Raw genomic sequence first — 20,291 nt, 5'->3', positions numbered from 1 at the left:
ACTAGGATCTACCCCAATGTGTGACTAGGATCTAGGATCTACCCCAATATGTGACTAGGATCTAGGATTTGCCCCAATGTGTGACTAGGACCTAGGATCTGCCCCAATGTGTGATTAGGACCTAGGATCTGCCCCAATGTGTGACTATTGACTAGGTGACTAGGATAGATGTTCCATCAAAGAGGAACTATTCTGAGCAGCAATTCCACAAGGAATAATGGTTATGGGAAAACAATTGTGGACACTTGGCCATCACAACTACACAAGCTTTTGGATATTCTGTTCCACAATGGAGTTTTAACTCTGAACTGGATTTTGGAATGTAACTGTACGAATGTGTCTATTAAACCACAAGCACTTTTGTGATGCCAGGTACTAATGTTGGACCTATTGGACCTTGCTTGAAATCAGAATTCCATTCATCCCAGGGTTCAAGGTTTTGGTCTTTTGAAGGGCGCTTACGTTTCTCCTCACTGAATTAGTCAGACCATGTATTTATAGATTGGGCTTTGTGCACAGTAATACTGGAACAGAGATTGGCCATCACCAAACTGTTCTTCAAGCTTCAAGTTGGGAAGGGTACATTTGTTTCAAAATATCTTTGTATGCTGTACAATTATTATCGCCCATCAATGAAAACCTCTGAATGCAATAATTTGGTGGAATGTTCACATATTTGTATCCAATTAGCACAGGTGTGATAGTCTGGGCAGTGTATTCTCAAAGCATCAACTAGTTTTAGTTCTGAGTAATCAAAGTAAAGAAGTATGTACAAAACCATTCCACAAATTCACTTCATCTCTGTTGTAAAGGTTTTTGTATACTAGAATTTAGGCCTCATGGGAAATGTTCTGAGGCTTATTATGTGCAACCTATAAACATATCTGTACCCATTTGTGTACATAACACACGCATAAAACATTTAATAAGTCTACAAGCCCTTGGCCAAATATTTTATTTCAATAAGGAATATATCAAAGTTTTGTGAAATAGGAATTGGTGGTATATGTTTGTTACAATGTATTGCTGTAATATTGTGTTATTTGTACAAGCGTGATATTATATACAGTACTCACACGGTTATACTTAGACAATATGGTGCCCTGTACACCTGAACGTTCTTAGTAAAGAAAATGCTAGATGAACATCCAAACAAGACAAAGAGAAGTTGGTTCCATATTTCATGAATCATAATGAGTCCTCAGATTCCTACCCATAATATTATTACAAATAAACAGTATTTACATATTACGCAGTGTTGTACATGAAATTGGGGTTGCAAATCACAGATGAATACAGACAGTGACACAGGAGGAGAGGACCCTGCCCAGAAGAGCTTACAATCTAAGAGGTTGGGGAAGTAACAGAAAATAGGAGGGGAGATATGGAGTGGTGGGAATTAGAGACAGAAGAAGGTGGGTAGGCAAGTATAAAAAGCCCCTGGTCCAAGGCGCGGCCATCTGACAGGTGGGCTACGGCTCTGCCTGGTGCAGCGGGGTCAGGAGAAGGACCCACTTGGGGGGGGGCACACTGGCCAGAGCGAAGACCATGTCTCCCGGAGAAATCGCAGCCTCAGGGAGGTGGACGGGTTGGGTGTCTGGACAGTAGGCATGTTTTGGCATCATGACGTAACTCTGTGGGAAAGTTTCTTACCCTTTGTGTGACACACGGCTCCCCATGGATGGGCAGTCCAGAGTCCGTGCATTTAGTGGTCCGCGACCTACACAAGGTTGGGGACCACTGCCATACACCTTCCTCTATCTTACAGTTCTTTAGCTAACTGTAACTAAAAATTCTCAGTTGAGGTCAGAAAGGGAAAACAAAATCAAACAAAAGTGATTGTTCCTCATATGCTGCCGTAGGCATTGTCCCCCAAGTGCTTTATAGTAAGTACAGGACTATAGGGATTTAGTTAACAGCAGGATGAACTAAGCGGTGCAGTTGGGGGACCAGAAGATTGACAAACCCAGAAGTGTCAGTTTCTGAAAAGACTTCTCCAAGTGATATTCTTTACATCAGAGGGGTGTTCAGTAGCGTATATTGTAGGAGAAATCAGTAGTACTTATCCTTTGGGTTTTTGTGGCACCTTGATTTTTAGCAACACCACTTTAAGCTGTCTAGGTTCTAAATTTGACTTCAGTCCAGTCATCTGTATCTTTGTGGTACATGTTTCATATAAAAACCTAGCTGGTGCTTCTTGTTATTACCCCTAGCAATATATATATTAACTCATTTCCACTATCTGCAGGAAATCAGTCATGACACCAAGAGGTACCGATTTGGCCTCCCATCATCAGAGCACATTTTGGGACTTCCTATAGGTAAAGGAATAAATTTACTTATCTACATATAAAGAAAATGCAAAATGCTATATTTTATTATGAACAGCAATAATCTTAAATTCACCTAACAGATAGTTTCTTATATCTCTCAGGAAGTCTATTTGATAGCTAGTGGTACCTGTAGCTATATGTCGTATTTAGTTGGCCATAACCAGGTAAATGTGACCAACTAGCCATACCATGACCTGATAAAAATGGCAACATTCACAGACTCTACTGTTGAATTCCCACATCCCTACACCTACTGTACCCATTATGAGGGGTTCCCAGTCTCCCTGATTTCTTTATATAAGGAAGAATATATTGGAAGGATTTAAGGTCTATGGCAAATTTGGGACTTACTTGACTCTTGTCTACTGGCTATAACTGTCCAGAGAATGTCCACATAGACACATTTTAGACTTCTATGGCAATGTACAGAAATGAGCATTTGCTTTGCTTTACTAACGCACTTTTATTATATATATTTTTTATAGGACAGCATGTTTACCTCTCAGCTAAAGTTAATGGCAGTTTGGTGGTTCGTGCGTACACCCCGGTGTCCAGTGATGAGGTGAAAGGTTACGTTGATCTCGTTGTAAAGGTAAATCATCCTTCTATTGATATGGTAAAAGCCAGAAGTAAACATGAGCCGGGATGGGAGAAGAGGGGCATTTGTCCCTTTGGTTAATATGAATAATATCCAATTCCGGTGTCCCTCTGGTGAAGATACGGCCCCATTCAGAGCTCAGTCAGAGCAAGTTTGGCAGTCAACGACAGCTTCTGGGTGTTATTTAACTATTCTGTTCACAAGGCTGAAAGAACTCTTAAAACATATATTTCTTTGGGATACTAAACAAAAATGTAGATATATTTTACCAACATTTGCTTCTGCAGCATAATTACCTAAGAAGTAAGTTCCCCTTTGCTTCTAGTTGGCCTAATGCTTTCACCTGGTCAGCACAAACAGGATCAGAATGTAAAGCAGGCCCTTGGCTCTGGGTCATATCATGCTGCACACACAATAATTGTATTACAAAGTTCAAAAAGTTAATCCCAGGCCACCAAAAACTTGACATGACCAGGTCTGGTTCCTAGCTTTGTGACAATCTATTATAAATAAATCTGTTACATAGATAATTGCAAAGAAAAAGGGACATTTTCTTGCTAGCTATCCATTGACCACAATGCATCATCCTGCACATGATGATCACAGTTTGGAATCTGACATTTCCTTTTGAAGTTAAAGATGTCTGTTTCAAAAATTCTAGCAATGTATCTGTTCTGCATTTCAGGTTTACTACAAAAATGTCAACCCCAAATTCCCAGATGGAGGAAAAATGTCCCAATATTTGGACAGCTTGAAAATTGGAGATACCATTGACTTTCGGGGTCCTAATGGTCTTTTGGTCTACAAAGGAAAAGGTATGGTAAAAGGAAACCTTTCATGGGGGAACAGAAAGAGTTTGCTTTTGCTTTCTTCATATTTTGAAAGTTCTAGTTTCCTGGCTAATATATTAAAACATTGGTTTCCTACTTTGGGCCAATGATCCTAAACAAGTACAAGGATAATGAACCTGATTTATTAAATAGACTATCATTGAATGGATTCCTTAAAATCAATCCTGGACCAGATCCATTCCAACTTTTCTGGATCACCCAAGTTCTTCCCTGAACGTCTATCTTCTCTAGTTGTGGAGATCTTTAATAAATCAGGCCCAATGACTTCTGCCTTCACATTCATGGAATAACAGTACTGAAGACACAGAAAGTTAGCATCAGAAGGTTAGTGTGATGGGAAAGTCATCTACTGTGTGAGGTTGTTGCCCCCCCGAGGTTTTGTTGGGGCCCACTGATTTATAGTTATACCCCAGTACAAATAAACTATCCAAAACAAAAATGTAATTTATTGCATCTTTCTGTTCCTTAGATGTGTTTGCTACATTACTTGTTACAATTTTTTCATGCTAAGAAAATTTTTAGCAAGTACAGCAAAAGCATAAACATAAAAAGAAAGCAAGTACAAAAGCAAGTCAACTGGAAATTAATTCAATATATTCCAGTTTACCCGTCTCTAAATGTGGTGGCAACATATGTTTTCTTTTTATTTTTTCCTTTACTTTCACCTAATAATGATGTTGCCAGTAATTAATTTTTTGCACCAGGGTGACAACATCTGCATCTAAGGAGGAGAAACGTTGTCTGCCTTGGATAGGAATTGTATTGGTAACATGCAGTTAGGTTATTTGGCTTCCCCCCAAAATTCTCCTTGGACTCTATTAATGACTGAGATAGGGACATTAGATTGTGAGGGACAGCTAGTGACATGACTCTGGACTTTGTACAGCGATGCGTAATATGATGGCGCTATATAAACACTGTATAATAATAATAATACAGAACACCCTCTCTCCCCATTTCATAACGAGTGTTGTTCAATGTAGTTCATAGAGATAACTGGAATCAGTGCTAGCTGGTAAAAGTGCAGCAGAAGTAGAGAGCACAGAAAATATTCATCTTACCAGATTCCTAGCAGTATTTGTTTGCATTTCAATTTGATGGCACTAAAATTACGTAAACCAGACAAAAGAGAGCAAACAGGAAATGTTTCTTGTTAGGGATTGAATGCACTTGAAGATAACCATTGCAATATTATGTAACATTATACTATATTTCTTATTTCAAATTCATTGGCGTGCATTATACATATATATATGGATCTCTCACTGATTATTGGTTTTCTTGTAGGTAAATTTGCCATCCGACCTGACAAAAAGTCTGAACCTCAAATCAAGACCACAAAACACATCGCAATGCTGTCTGGAGGGACCGGTGAGTGCTGTGATGACCTTTTACCTGATGGGTTTTGTAATAAAACACAATTTCTTCTATATAACTGTATGGCTGATACAAATATAACTTTACCTATATTATACGGGTAAAGAACAGATCATAGATGCTGCTTGATCAGACTGGCTGCTGTTATCTGCAAAATAACATTCACTCTTTACCCAATTTGCACTTATTTATCCAGTTCTATCAAAGCAAGTATTCAAGCAAGGGTAAAGTTAAGAACAGAACTGTAAAATAGTTCAGGTTAGCAGTCCTAAGATGTGATGGCTTTATTAGTTTTCAATTTTCAGACTAATAACATTGTCAGCAAGTACTAAATATTATATAGAGCGTAGCCTTGATTGGCCACTCATCAGTTCGTGGTGTACCAACAGTAGTGGTTATTGCAAGGCTGGGCAAACTTTTTCAGTCAGGGGCCACATATTAAAATTTGAAAGAGGAGCCGGGCTGATGGGAGAGTGGGCGGGGTTATGCCATCATGACGTCACTGAACGCGACGTCATGATGGCATAGCCCTGCACGCTCCCCTTTCGCAGATCTGAGCCTGTGATGGGAGAGTGGGCAGGTTATGTGCAGGGACACAGCCCGCCCATCTCCAAGGGCCGGGACATGTTCTGCACCCGCCCCCCCAGCTGGGTCGTTCTCCTGACTCTGCTGGGTGGAGCACCGGCCAGAGCCATGGAATACCCAAAGGGCCAGACAAACCACCGTATTGCGCCTTATATGGCCCGCGGGCCATAGTTTCCCAATGCATGGGTTATTGCCTTTATATTTGCGCTGTTTACAAGTTGTAGAAGGATCTGGTATTGATCTTAAGTTTAGGTACTAGAGAGTAAGTTTAGGTTTTTCAATTCATGATAGGTAAAATTTATAGTCTAACCCTAACATTTATCTTACACAAACCCTAATACATTAATTTAACCCTCAAAAACAACCCATCCTCCCTCAACACTCACCTTAATATTAATTTACCAATTCACTCACTTGAATATAAACCAATCTGATATAATCCAATGCACTTATTTTCACCAGAGAATGTGAGTAACTTGCTTTGACACAAAAAGTTTAAAATGCAGCGGTTGCTGCTAACATTCAAAACAGTAGTCAAAAAAATTCCAATAAACCCAATGTGAATAAATACATCCATGGTGTGTTAGCTTACTCCCTCTGCCTATCTTTTGCCACCTGTTTGCTGGTGGCCTGCATATAGACTATTATTTTTTTTCTAATGATATTTTGGTTAATACTTGAGTATATACAGTAATATTAAAACTTTACGATCTAAAGACAAACATGCCCCTAACCCTAATAATACTCTTGCCCTAATAAGAAAACCCATCTTAATGCCCCCATTACTTTTCTTTTTAAATCTGCATAAAGACACATGATGTGGGTTATGGTCATACCAGAGCTGGAGAGGGAGTGACGACAGCAGCAATTTAAAGCATTCCCTAACAAATACAAAAGAAATAGGAGTGTTCATGTCTATACCAAGGTGTCACACTTCAATTGGACATTTATTGACTTCAGAACACATTGGGCTCTATTTAAAAAAAAAGGAACCTGACATTGCATCAAACATTCCCTGGTGGGAATCAGTTACTACTATTGAAACACATGGAACTGGAAGATTCTCATTAGGGAATGTCAGATTCTCTGCCTTATAAATAGAGCCCATTGACTATAGAATGCATACGTCTGTCCAAGGCTGCAATGGAAACCTTCAGATTGGCATCAAGGACTGATAGGGACATTTCTATGTGCTCAGTAAAGAGGCGATATGTAGGTGCTGTATGCACAGGAAAATATATTATTCTTGTATAAGGATCACAAATATATATTTTTATATTGGGATTTGGGAAGAAAATCTAATTACAATACAGAGTCTGGGTATCAGAGAGTAAATACATTGAGGTCAGATTACTCTTGTGTTTGCATGAGACCAAAGGTCTTGCCCAGCCGGTTCCTGGTCTGTGCGAGGCTGCACGTAGTCAGAATGCTGATCATAGAAAGCGCCGAGACCTGTAAAGGTTCCTGTAAATGAAAACTAAGCGACCCCCCCCCCCCAAAGGAAAAAAAAGATTTATAGGTAAAGCAGTATGTGTTCTGTACATAGAAGAAATAATTGAAAACATTCCTGGAGAGCATTTCTAAGATGTCTCCACCTTGAACTTTAGTGAAATCTCTTCTTGAGTACTTTATATGCTGCCTGGTGTTGATGAGACCCATTTGGCAGAAACAATATTGTCTTTAGGTTGCTGGTAATCTGTACAATATGGCAGATGTCTTTTTGTAAAGGGATCATTAATTTTCAGTTACTTGTAAAGCTGGATGAGTTATTACACGACTCATTGACTTCTATTTACTCTGCACAGAGTTTTCAATCAGAAACAGATAGTCTGAAAGCAAACAGCTTGTATTGTACTCTCTCTGCACAACACATAACTGATATTTAAGGGTCGTTTGTACTTTTGAAGTTGATTAATATTCTTCTTTGCTAATACAGGATATATTTAGATTAAAGATTTGATGCCTGGATTTCAGTTGTAAACGTTTATTTGTAACGCAAAGGTTCAATATAAAGTATAATAATACTATAATTATATAAGTATATATAATAAAGTATAAATGAGAAAAAGAATAAAATTATCCTTTTTGTTTCGGTTTTACCCTAGGTATTACTCCCATGCTGCAGCTGATCCGTCACATTACCCAGGATCCTAATGATGACACAAACTGTTATCTGATATTTGCTAATCAGGTAATAGAAAACTTATGTCTAAAGGTTTAGTATAACTTGTGTGTCTATATAAGCTTATTTTATTCTGCATTCTTATAGCTGGGGAAAAGGTCCAGCTCTCTGTCAATCAGTCTCTGCTCTGGTATTGTTAGCTGAACATTATGAACATGGTGACAGAACAAGAAAAAAAAGTAGTTTGGGATCAGTATGCAGCTTCTTCTTCACTGTACAGTCAGTAGGCTGAAGATGTGACCCTGGGTGTTCTGCTTAAAATGGGTGTCACTTTAGCTGCATAGCACAGGGCAGCATTTAGAATATATAAAGTCAAGATTTAATTTTTTTCAGATCCTTTACAATCAAAAATCTAATGCATTTGAAGGATTTAAAGGCTCCCCTTTCATTAGGACTTGGTACTTGTTGAATGAAGCTTGTGATGGACTGATAAAAAAAGGGATCCAAAGGGATAATTGAATATGATTGCTCCAAAGGCTGATTCATTTTGGAGCTACCATACTAATTGCACTTTAGTGTCCCTCCAATAATATCAATTCAATGCCAGCTTTATTCAATAGTTCAAGCCCTGATGAAGGGGGACCCTTCGAACCCTCCATAATGTGTTATATTTTTATGATATAGGAGTCTGAATGAAACCAAATCTGTATGCTTTATATTATGCCTCCTTATGGTTCTTTCCCACTTGCACACCCAGTCCCTATTTGAGTCAGAAAGTAACCCGAACTTACCAGGCCTGGGAGAGTTGTATTAGAGAATCCAATTAACATTAGTTTGCCCCATTAGCCATATTAGTGTCAGATTGCATATGTTTAACAAGAAGACAAAGATACCACATAGAGTGGATTTTGTGTGGGATTTTAAAGTCAGATATCCTCAAAGTAATTACCAAAACAATCTTGTGTTGATTAAAAACAATATATTTTAATTACAATGGTATTTAATCCATAAAATCATATACATTTTGACAAGTTACAACCACATAAATCATTCTTAGTATACCCACATAAGTTGTTCTAATTGAGATCCTGGTACAATCATTAATTCACATTTGTATATAGATGAACACCAAACTTTTACTCAACGCGGTTCGCGGACATATAGTCGCTTCTTCAGGAGTAATGACACAGTTACAGTATGAAAACCAATTACTTCTTTACTTCAACCTTAGATAAAGGAGGTCCAGGAGGCCATAAATATATACCCAACAGTGGGGTTTTAGGAATCAGAACCCAGAGGTGTTGTGGTTTTTTAAATACAGGTCTTTCAGCGACAGGTAAATTGGTACACTCCCTGTATAGGGTAGACAGAAAGTTTGAAAGGGTTCTGCTTGATCACAAAAGACAATGCTTCCCCAACCAGACCTCTACCTACTTGCAAGAGATGTATTTCAAAATTCTTCCCCCCTTTCCACTGCTTATGACCTAACTGAGGACACATACTGCTCGAGAGAGATTCAGCACCCTACAACTAAAGTGCAGGCACCAAGCAGTACACGGACATTTGGACATTCCGCCCAGGTCTGGCTATACTGTCTAGTGGCGGTTTCCTGAAGTAGACTATTTTGGTAGCAAAATGTATGTATACGTTTTTCAAATGTATGTTTAGCTGCATGCTCTGTTTTTAGATTTATTTGTGCATTTAAACAAGGCTTTAACTTTCATCAAAAAGAGGAGCCAAGATGGTCCTATAAATACTCATCACCTACCTGGCCCTGATTTCCGGATGTTACCTTGATTTTTAATGATAGGTGATCTGTAACTTGTGTCATCCACCTTACTTTGTAGTGTGAGGGTGCTGTATAAATCTTGGAATTGAAGGAGCAGAAATATAAATCCCTAGGAGGGTAAAACTGATCACCCATACTGTATGTATATTATTATGAATAGAACAGCTTTTACCAGTTTCATAGATCTTTATCATTTATCTGTAGACTGAAGATGACATTCTGCTGCGTGCAGAACTGGAAGCTGTAGCCAGGAGCCACCCAAATCAGTTTAAGTTGTGGTACACCCTGGACCGACCTCCTCAAGGTAAGACCATGCAGACTTTTATTAGGTAGTGATGAGCATTGATGGGTACATGGTGCCAAAAATGGTAACCAGTTTGATTTTACACTGACGGATTTATTTAAGCAATGTGCAATGATATGAGCTTTGTGTTGTATACATTTAAAGGAAGACTTGAATTTGCCTATCCAGGATAAACATGTTCTCTTAACACAGACACTCCAATGCTGATTCTTACCTTCCCTGCTACTCCTATTCATACAAATCTGGTATTTCCGAAAATGGGGTAATGTGTCACCGTCTTCCTTTTACTCCACTATAGGGTGTAGGGTGCATGGAGCTTTCAAGTGCTGGCCTTTTGGAGTGTTAGTCCAGGTTTTACACTTGGCTTACCCTATATGGGCCATATAGGACAGTCAAGGAGTATTGTAAAAGCCGAGTTTTAGCACTGGAGAGGATGAACTATTAAACAAACTTGTTACCTAAATAATAGGACAGGTTTGCTCAGTGGTCCCTCCAGTTGACCCCTATGTCATTTCAAGACACAGTAGTGATGTTAGGGGTCAGACGATTTTTATGGAAATCATTGATAAAAAAAAGATAGATACACTTGGTCAATTTTAATCAAATGTGAGAGACAAAAACAAGCAGAACATTACGTTTTTAATACAAACATGCAATGTAAGTATAGAATTTGAATCTAGTAGCAACCTTCTTTGGTCCTTGTATAGCAAGGCTGGATTGTTAGATGAAAAAGCATTATAAGAAGCCAATTGGTTCATGAGCTGACAGGATCCACACTGATGAGAGGACAGCAGTGCTGCTTCTAATGGTTATTCCTTTGCATTTGTGTGTCTGGGCAGCATATAGTGGGGAATTTGCCAATGAGTATGTTCATAATATGTTGCGTGTTCTTTTCAGGGTGGAAGTACGACACTGGTTTTGTCACAGCAGATATGATTAAGAAGCATTTGCCTTCTCCTTCTGACAACCCACTTGTGTTGATGTGCGGACCCCCTCCCATGATCCAATTTGCATGTCAAGACAACCTGTCCAAGCTTGGCTACCCCGAGGACAGAAGGTTTGCCTACTAAAAACTGAACATGCCATCGGTTCAATTATGCCAAACAACTGGAATTCGGCAGCTGAGGATGCTAGAGACTCAAATCTGGTGGATTGCTACACACTAGCAAATGTCCTAAAGGCCAACTCCATCAAAAGCTAATATTTTACACCCAAAGATCACCTGGTCATGGCTGAATGGCCCAATTATATGAGCATCACAGAATTATTCAGGAGAATGTTAATTTATATCAATATGTAACGGATTATTGTCGTGATAAATGCAAGATGGACCTATGTACTTCAACGTTCTAGCAACCATGCAAAGCTTTAATAGCAGTTTTTAGGTGGAGTTGTCATTTAACTCATATGCCGTAAACTTCATTTATACTGTAATTTATGTCTGCATTGTACACAAGGTTTCTCTTTTCTGTCTTGAGTTATCAGTGGTCTTTCAGTCATTTCTGCTAAAATATTTAGGAAATGTGATTTTAGGAACTTAGAATTGTAGCTTCCCAGTAGAGAACCCTATGATTTGCATTAACGGTCAAGTGATTTAAATCAGAAAAGAAAAGGAGGACCAGGAATGAAGTAGAATGGTTGAAATATCTGCTCAAAAGCAAAGTAGGGATCTTCATTCTTCCTGGAGATGACATTTAAAAAGAGTGGGTTATGTGAAAAAAGATCAGGGTGTAAAAAAGAAAAGAGACGCACAATGCAGGAGTTATTTTATTTTATTTTTTTACTTTTTGCAATTGTCAAGAAGTCAGCAGTGACTTTGTAGCATTATTCTGGATATTGAGATGCACAACTCAGGAGAAATACTTCAGCTGTACATTTTTATGGGTTACCTTTTATACCTGGAAGTGTCAGATATCATAAGCTGTGAATTTGTAACACTTGGTTTAATAAATTCTTTTTGTCCTAAAGTTTCACAAATGAAATTGTTGTTTTGTACTGTGAGCGGTGTGTGAATATTGGAGCTGACAATGCCAACTGGAACTGCATTTTGCATAATGTACATAAGATGGCAGAGTGAAACCACTGCACACAAAAGATTAAGACAAGGAACATTTTTTTCAACATAAAATTCATTGCTATATAATACATTCAAAAGAAAAAAGGACCTTTTATGGTGGTCCTCCCCCTATGTATTGTAAGGCTTTGCTATTCATTTATTCTAGAATAGCCATTCACAACCCAGCTTATATGATTCAACCAAAGGGTTCCATAGATGTTCCTGATTGACTGCTGATAATGCCTAGTGCTGGGTCCAACCTCACAGTGGCATGACACAATCTTTTTAGCTGTCTGCAAAGATGTCATTCAGACCACCATTTTATGAAGGAACTTTTCCTAATGGTCACTAAAGTGCAAAGCATTCTTCCCACTGATTCCATGTTAATAATTTTAAGAAGGGTTCCCTAAGACCTGAACCAGGCATGTATCCCATACACTTTTGGCCATGTAGTATATTAAAGCATTATTTTGGAGACATTCTGGAACCATTTTATTGATATCAACAACGTTTTAGGAAGATCACCTCCCCAGCACCCAAGGCTGATTCCTTTTCAATTAAATAAACTATGGACGTTAAATGTGCTCTTTTCAGATGGAGAAGATAGCACCTTGGATTCAATTCCTACTGTATGGGAGAGTAGCTGGATCATCAGGTACTATTCTGTTAACTTGCAAATAATGTCAAAAGATGCAGGAGGAGACCAGGGACATTTGCTGTATCTTTAAATAGAAAATCTCACCCTATTGGAAAGTCTCACAGTGGGTCTGATTTATTGAAGTTCTCCAAGGCTGGAGTGGATACACTTTCATCAGTAAAGCTGGGTGATCGAGCAAACCTGGAATGGATCTGATCCAGGATTCAAAACATTTGCAAGCAAATAGCTATTTAATTATTTAAGAAATCTATTCCAGGTTTGCTGGATCACCCAGCTTCACTGATGAAAGTGTATTCCCTCTAGCCTTGGAGAGCTTTATTAAATTAGGTCCATTGTAATAACAGGTTCACCAAACCCTTCCATATCTAGCACTGCAGACAGCACAATAAACAAAATCCAAATTTTAAAGGAAAAGTAGTTTAATTGTTATCATTCAGGATAGATTACAGCAAATCCAATGTATACATATATTTACAATTTTACATTAATTTAAATAGAATAATACATCCTAATCATCAACACCTTGTTCATGTATTGTCCTCTTACCATAATCATTCTCATATAAAAAATATAAAGAAAACTTTCCTTGTGTTAAATGCAGATTTGGGGTGAATCAATAGCTGTCAATTAAATAGATAAACCACCTGTAATATTTACTAGCAGTCAAAGTTTGGTGAATGTCAGATTATCGGCTTTATTTAAGTTGTGTATCTAGGGGTGCAGTTGAGTTGTTCATAGGATATGCAAGGGAGCTGTATGCAAAGGAAGCGAAGTGTACAGGACCTGTAAATGGGATAAAATGGGTAAAAGGAATGCAGGGAGTGCAGCAGAGGTGTGTAAAAAGGGTTCAGGAAGTTCAGGTGAGTTGTGTACAAGGGACATAGGTGAGCTGTGTGCAGGAAGTGTAGGGGAGCTGTATATAAGGGATGCAGGTAGTGTAGAAGAGGTGTTTGCAGGGTGCATTTCTCAGTGATTGTTTGCAACTTTAGCAATGCTCTATCCCATAGCGAACCGGTCTGGTGGCCCAAATCATTCAGAGGGTGTGCTAGAAGCCACTATGAGTATGGCTACCCAAAGGAATGAATAAAGTGGTGATGCGTAGGTAGGCTATGGAGGGGGGTTATTAAAAAAAACTTCACTAAATAAAATGTTCTTTAAGGAAGAGAGTCAATGAGATAGGAAGAATTCACAATAAAAAATAAGTAACAGTATAGTACAGTTTTCCTAATAATTTTACAGAAGATTACCAGTTCTATTGCTTATTTTTTTCCACAAACTTTACACAACCAAGGTGTTCCAGCTGGCAGAAAAAAATCTACCATCTTTTAACATACAATAGAATAAAAATACAAATATGAAGAGTTACAAGGATACAACATTGTGTTTCCAAACTATATACATTTTATTCCACATACAATACAATTTACTTTAACTTAATAGAAAAAAATATACAACTCTATTTTACAGAAAATAAGCACTTTTGGAGGGTATTGTTATACAATATGTCATTGCTGTTACCTAGGTCAGAAGTTAAATGTAAGTCCATGCGGACATATTTATTGTATAGTGTTATGGTAACATGCATGGTACTGCAATCTACTGTACTGCACCAGGCACATGTTGAGTTGAGAGTTTGTCCGCATGTATTTAAAAGCCCAGCTACATAGAAACCAGGTTCATACTGCATACCAGCGGAGTTACAAAACCCACAGTTTACAAATATAGTTGTATGAAAAGAGAAAAAAAAAAGATCTTGTTGGATGTTGTAAGTTTAACTACCTGACATTTTCTTACATCTCAGGAACTCTGTGAGATATGTTTGAGTTTTTAGGTCAGCACACCAGCTGTGACCATTGCATCCTGTACATTGTAAAGGATATTCTGCTGGATCCTTTTATGTATTTTATATCATGGGGGATGTTAACAGGAGGAGCTGAACACACACAGATGGATTGGAATACCTAAAACTTCCAGGAGGACATGAAAAAAGATGGAAAAATTTGGATGGAGATTGTTTTTTGGGAGTATTTTTACAAAGCAAATAACTAATTTATCACTTCTACGTATGCAGTCTGTTTAAAGCAACCACTACGTGTCATAAGTAACATGACTTTCCAAAAATGTACCAAGCAAGTTGCTTAACTTTTCAGTGTGTATCAGTTTTGATACTGCCCTCCAAGATCTATATACAGTATGTATGAAAACTTACAGCAAAAAAAAATATATCTAGGCCAGGTCCCCTCATTTTCAATAATAACCACAAAGGCTTAATGGGATTCTGTTGCTAAAATAAAACGTTTTTCCTAAAAAGGTAGAGAGTTTATACCTACCTCTTCCATTTTCTCCAGCTGATCTGCACCGTATTGTAAAGACATTGCTGTCCAAGTATCCTGCATATTTTAGTAATGAAGGGGCTGGCGGGAAAGAATTAACCATTAGACACTTTAGAAAGTGTCCTATTCTGTGAGTTCTGACTTCTAGTTCAAATGTGGTGCAAACTACACACACAGCATGTAGACGTTGCAAATATTTGCGACTACATGCAACCTACATATAGATAAACAGGTAGCATACCCGACCCTTATCTTTTAAATTATTCAGTAGGGTTCAATCAAATAATTATTAAGCTGTAACCTGCACACTGCCAATAAGCACAGATATAGTATACATTAATGACTTGTACACCGAAAGAAGTAACTATAAGTTGCAAAGCTATTCTTCCATGAATTAGTTCTCAAAACAGAGGTTTTGAAACACATCACCCATTTGGATAACAATCCTGATTAACTTGAACTTGCTTTTTATATTACAGATTTTAGCTTGTTAATCTCACTGAACGTAGATTTAGTGACAGTGCAATAAGGCTTCAGCCATAACATTGGTTGAAATAATAGGTTTAAGACCAGTTGTAAGCTTTTTAGAAAATATGGAGTTCTTTTTGTGCAGACTTATTTTTTTCGTAACTTTTGAGTAAACCCTATTGAATACTTGTAAAGCTTACGCATGATGTGTTTGATATTTTACTGTTTATTTTACTATTTATTTATACCAAATAAATTGCAGTCGGCTTTAGTAATGTTTTTGATTGACCAACAAAAAAGCTTTATCCATTAAAGAACATGGGGATAATGCTACATTAGCTTGGCCATTTGGAGCCATAGTTATTATTATTATTAAACAGGATTTTTATAGCACCAACATATTACGCTGTACATTAAATAGTTCTAATAGCAGCCATCATTTGTGCTACTTGCTTCACTCCACTGATGACATCTGCCAGATAGAATCCATCCAATGTAATCTTTGGCTTTTTTGTTACTCTTGCAGTAACGGTAATGCTATCTCCAAGAGTCGTAGTTACTTAGAAATCTGTAGTTGTTAAGGAGCTCATCCTGGCTCAGCATGTTCTGAAAAGGAAAGATTTAAGGCAGATATGAGTAACAACCTTGAAAAATATTCTGGACTTATAAAAAGAAAAAAAAATATAGTAAAGGGTGAGCGTAAAGCTTGTCTTTTGGGCTCCTGTATATGGACATTTTTTGCATCAAAACTAGCTTTCCTAATACCAGTCACATGAATGAAAAAATAAGACGGATGCACATAGTCTAGAAGGTGATATAGCCTAGAAGGTGGTCAACTGCAGGTCAAATGCACCTGTCAATGTGCTGGTACCCTCAATAATCAAACCAACTTTTTGCTTTAGAAAGGTCAACTCACATAAATGATGTTCCTGTATTTAGTGAATGCTAGAGAGGTAAAATCACATTTTAAAAATTCCTTTACCATATCTCTGAGGAATTCTGTTGGTAAGGGTTCCCTGTTCTGAACACCTAATCTGGCCAATAATGCAACTGAAAGAGCAGTAAGACATAAAGGTGGGTGGATACATCCAAAACTGGAAGGAGGGAGGAACTCAACACAGGAATATCTAAAATATATAAGTTACTAGGTTCCACCTCTAATTACAATATTTAATTACCCTTAACAAAATTAGTCGGAGTGGCTCATCAGTTACTTTATTATCTTTAATAACAATTACATTATTTCTTACTCATGAGTGCCACACACCTAGATTAGTTTCCTTAATAACTAAATTAGTATAATGGTGGATTTTGGACCTGGAAAGGTACTCCTAACACTCCACATCAGGATGAAAGAGGCAACATTGAGGTTTAAGTTGCCGTTTGAGTCTCTCTTTTTGGTGGCTTTCATTTTTATAATTAGCAACTCTATTATCCTGCCCTCTGCCTGCATGGTCAGTACAATGTTCATCATTTTCTAAGAGGTTCTTCATTATTGCACACCAGGAATACAAACTAATTATTTCTCTAGGGCTGCTTGTTGATACCCATGAAGTAAAAATATACAGATACTTGAGGGTCCAGTAAAAGTTCCTGTCCTTACCTCCACCCACACGCAAAAGACATCACTCTGATACTTTGGATCAGTCTTTTATTTTTTACTATTTCATGGAGAATCCTTTGTGAGACAATGACAACTTAATTTTCCAATATAATTGGACATTTTGGCAGAATATCTGAAGTTGGCAAAGGATGTAGATGACATAACTTGCCAGAAAACATGTATCAGCGTTGTGTGAATTTAAACTTTAAAGGGACATCACCACCTCCCATTCCAAGGCAAAATGACAATGTTTCCTGATAATCCCCCCAAGAAAGCTTTATATACCAATCTACGCTCCCTCACTGGCTTTCTGCATCAGAAGTCTACCATGAGTAAGCTCCGATGTTGGAGCTTTAGGCACATGAGATTTTACCCCACCACATGATTTTGTTCAGGCCTGGTGATTGATCACTCGGACCTAAATATTGTCAAATGGGGAAAGCCACATACTCATTCATACCCAGAAGCCCTTCTCCATATAGCAATAGAGCAAAAACTTCAACCAAGGTGAGCACATCTTATTGCAGGAGGAAGTGGCAGGGTCATGGTCACAAATTCCTAAACTGAAAGGGCCATGTATGTATTCCTTCAAAAAAAACATTTTACTTGCATAGATAGATTGGATAATTGCATAGATTACACATATTCTACTATAAAACCCCAAGCAGTGTTAGCTGAAAGAATACAGAAATGATTTAAGTACTTACAGTGAGGTTATTAATTTCTTCAGAAAAAGCCCCTATTTGCTTTACCATCCCCTCTGAATGCTCCATCTGTAAAATCAGTCAGCAGCCTCATAAATAGGAAGGAAGTTGGATGAGTTTACACACAGCACTGGAACTAGAACCCATGCACTGCACACAGGGGACTACAAGAGAAACTGCCACACCATCTGTTATGGAAGAAGTCATTACAGTTCATGCAGATGAAACATAGGAAACACTGAACCGCAGGCAAATATAAACACCATTTAGTACAATTGTAGTAATAATACAAAAAGTATATAACACAGCATGGCTTTATTTCAGCTTCTTGTCAGGATAGGGGAAGGAAAGGCATAACCCTGAGCCTGCTAAGGTTCTAATGTGAAAAGAGCAGCAGGATGACCTTATAATTGTGTTGCTTATTCTTCATTATTTATCTAGCATTATAGGGAGTGGAGCCTTGACAAAGCCTAATTTAATAACAGAGAAAACTGAGGTCATGGACCAAGGTGTGCAATCGATCAGTGGTGCCTAAAGGCTGAAAAGAAACAAATTCTTTGGTGGGTAAAATCTAATATGTGGATATACAATTATTGTTTAAATATGTGTATGCTGCACTTGATGCAGATGCCACATATAGAAAATTCCATAAATGTATTAACACAAATCATTTTATAAAGCAGTAGTGTGCGATTTCCCCCTTTGTACAAGTGCTGAGTGTCAAGATAATGACCATGGTACACCAAGATAATGGCTTCTAATAGGACTACATAACTCTGCAATCTGTATTCTAATAAATGGCCCAACTCATAGGGGTATACTAATAAAGCAGTGAATCTGACTATATTCAATGAAACATTCCCTGGTGAAGAATCTTCCAGGCCCAGCTTTTTCATTGGAAGCAATTCATTCTCCATCAAGGAATGTTTCCGTGAGTGTCATATTCACTGCTTTATAAATGGAACCCATAGTAGATTAGTTCTTCAAGTCAATCCTGGTCATATCCAAACAAGAATAAATTCACCTGAAAAAAACGACTGACCCAATGTATTATTTTATAGATGACAAAGATGAATAACACAGAACAAAGAGAAACATGCAAACCACATGAAAGAAAAACCCAGAATAACAACAACAAACACAAAAATGTAACAGAATGAAAAGGATTGAAGTTGTCCTTGATAACCATCAGAATTTAGTTCCAATTGATAAACTGCACTAGATGAATGACAAATGGAATTTACCTAGATACTAGTTACTTTATTTTACCTTTTTATTTTACATACAGGCCTACAAATTCAGTTGTAAATAGATATAAAACACCATTACTAAAATGTAATGTAGTCTTCAACCTATGTTAAATTTATTTCATACATCATTTATAACTTTTTTTTCAATCTGCAGCTCTCATTACAATACCTAGTGATTCAGTCATAAATGTTCTTGTGCAGGTACTTCCCTTTATAGAATGATGACATTTGGTCCCTGTCTTCTATTTGCTCCCCTGTGTTGTCACACTATCACATTCACTTTGTGTAAACCAGAAGCAGTAAAGCCAATGTTTATGATCTAGACATGTCACCATCAAAAAGCCAGCCCAAATTATATACACACAAACATTTATATACAGGGTTCAATGCAACCCTAGGGTTCCCTTTGAGGTTGCTAGGGGTTCATTGAGCCTATGATCCTTTTGGCTATCTGTAAGCGTGACATTTTCTCATTGGCCAGCAATATAAGAGGCATTTTTCCCACCACACCACACTAAATATACTGTGAGCTGTGGATATAGTAAATATTAAAAGGGTTTCCTAAAGATCTGAAAGTTGTTTCAAGGATTCCCCCATGTTAAAAAGGTTGAGAATCACGGTCCTAAAGTTTATTTACCACTTACAAAAACAGTGGAGTCTTTCATAGTCTGCATTTATAATACATCATCCAGGTCAATGCTACCAAGTATTGTGAACTAGCGCATTGTCCTGCATGGGAAACTTATCGTGCTTGTTGAAAGGAGCCTAGTGTACATTTCCCCCCATAGCGGAATAATGAACAAGGTTGGGGGGACTGCTTTACACATCAGATTTTCATCCAAGATGAGCATGAGAGGATCATCTCATGTGTAGGTAGCTTTACTCAAAGCTTTAACAATCCTAGCAGTTTAAGAAAAATGCTTTGATGGCTGAAACGCATAAGCTGTTCTGTTGATTTCTATTTTAATGGTATTTATCTTTATTTAGCATTATAATACTCATAACCAGTGCAGTCTAACAAAATTCAGAGGTTTGCAGTGTCCACAAGTATAATTAGGACCTCAAAATATTTCTTTAATGGAAACTAGAATTTGTGGTTTATTCCCAACCTCTCTTTACAAAATGCTTGGCTCCGCTGTCTGTATTTCCCATAACCATTAGGACACACTAGTAGTTATTAGTAACTTAGTTAGTAATTATACAAACCCACCAATATTTTATGTAATGGTTAGATACATTTTTAGAGAAGCCTAATCCTTA

The 20,291-nt window shown here is 37.7% G+C and overlaps 1 protein-coding gene across 1 annotated transcript in view; it reads left to right on the top strand.

Annotated features, from left to right (window-relative positions):
* LOC140337988 (NADH-cytochrome b5 reductase 2) overlaps nt 1-11,926 on the top strand; it is a 16,452-nt gene extending 4,526 nt beyond the window's left edge. Inside the window, exons 3-9 of the mRNA XM_072421900.1 lie at nt 2,249-2,321; nt 2,819-2,925; nt 3,617-3,746; nt 5,070-5,153; nt 7,850-7,935; nt 9,860-9,959; nt 10,857-11,926. Of these exons, the coding sequence (XP_072278001.1) occupies nt 2,249-2,321; nt 2,819-2,925; nt 3,617-3,746; nt 5,070-5,153; nt 7,850-7,935; nt 9,860-9,959; nt 10,857-11,029 (753 nt within the window). The 3' untranslated portion in view covers nt 11,030-11,926. The remainder of the gene's footprint in view (nt 1-2,248; nt 2,322-2,818; nt 2,926-3,616; nt 3,747-5,069; nt 5,154-7,849; nt 7,936-9,859; nt 9,960-10,856) is intronic.
* Nucleotides 11,927-20,291: the final 8,365 nt, after the last annotated feature.

The sequence above is a fragment of the Pyxicephalus adspersus genome, chromosome 9, assembly GCF_032062135.1.
Source record: "Pyxicephalus adspersus chromosome 9, UCB_Pads_2.0, whole genome shotgun sequence".
Taxonomy (NCBI): Eukaryota; Metazoa; Chordata; class Amphibia; order Anura; family Pyxicephalidae; genus Pyxicephalus; species Pyxicephalus adspersus.
Note: the sequence above shows the minus strand (reverse complement) of the source record. Positions and strands in the feature narration are given on the sequence as shown.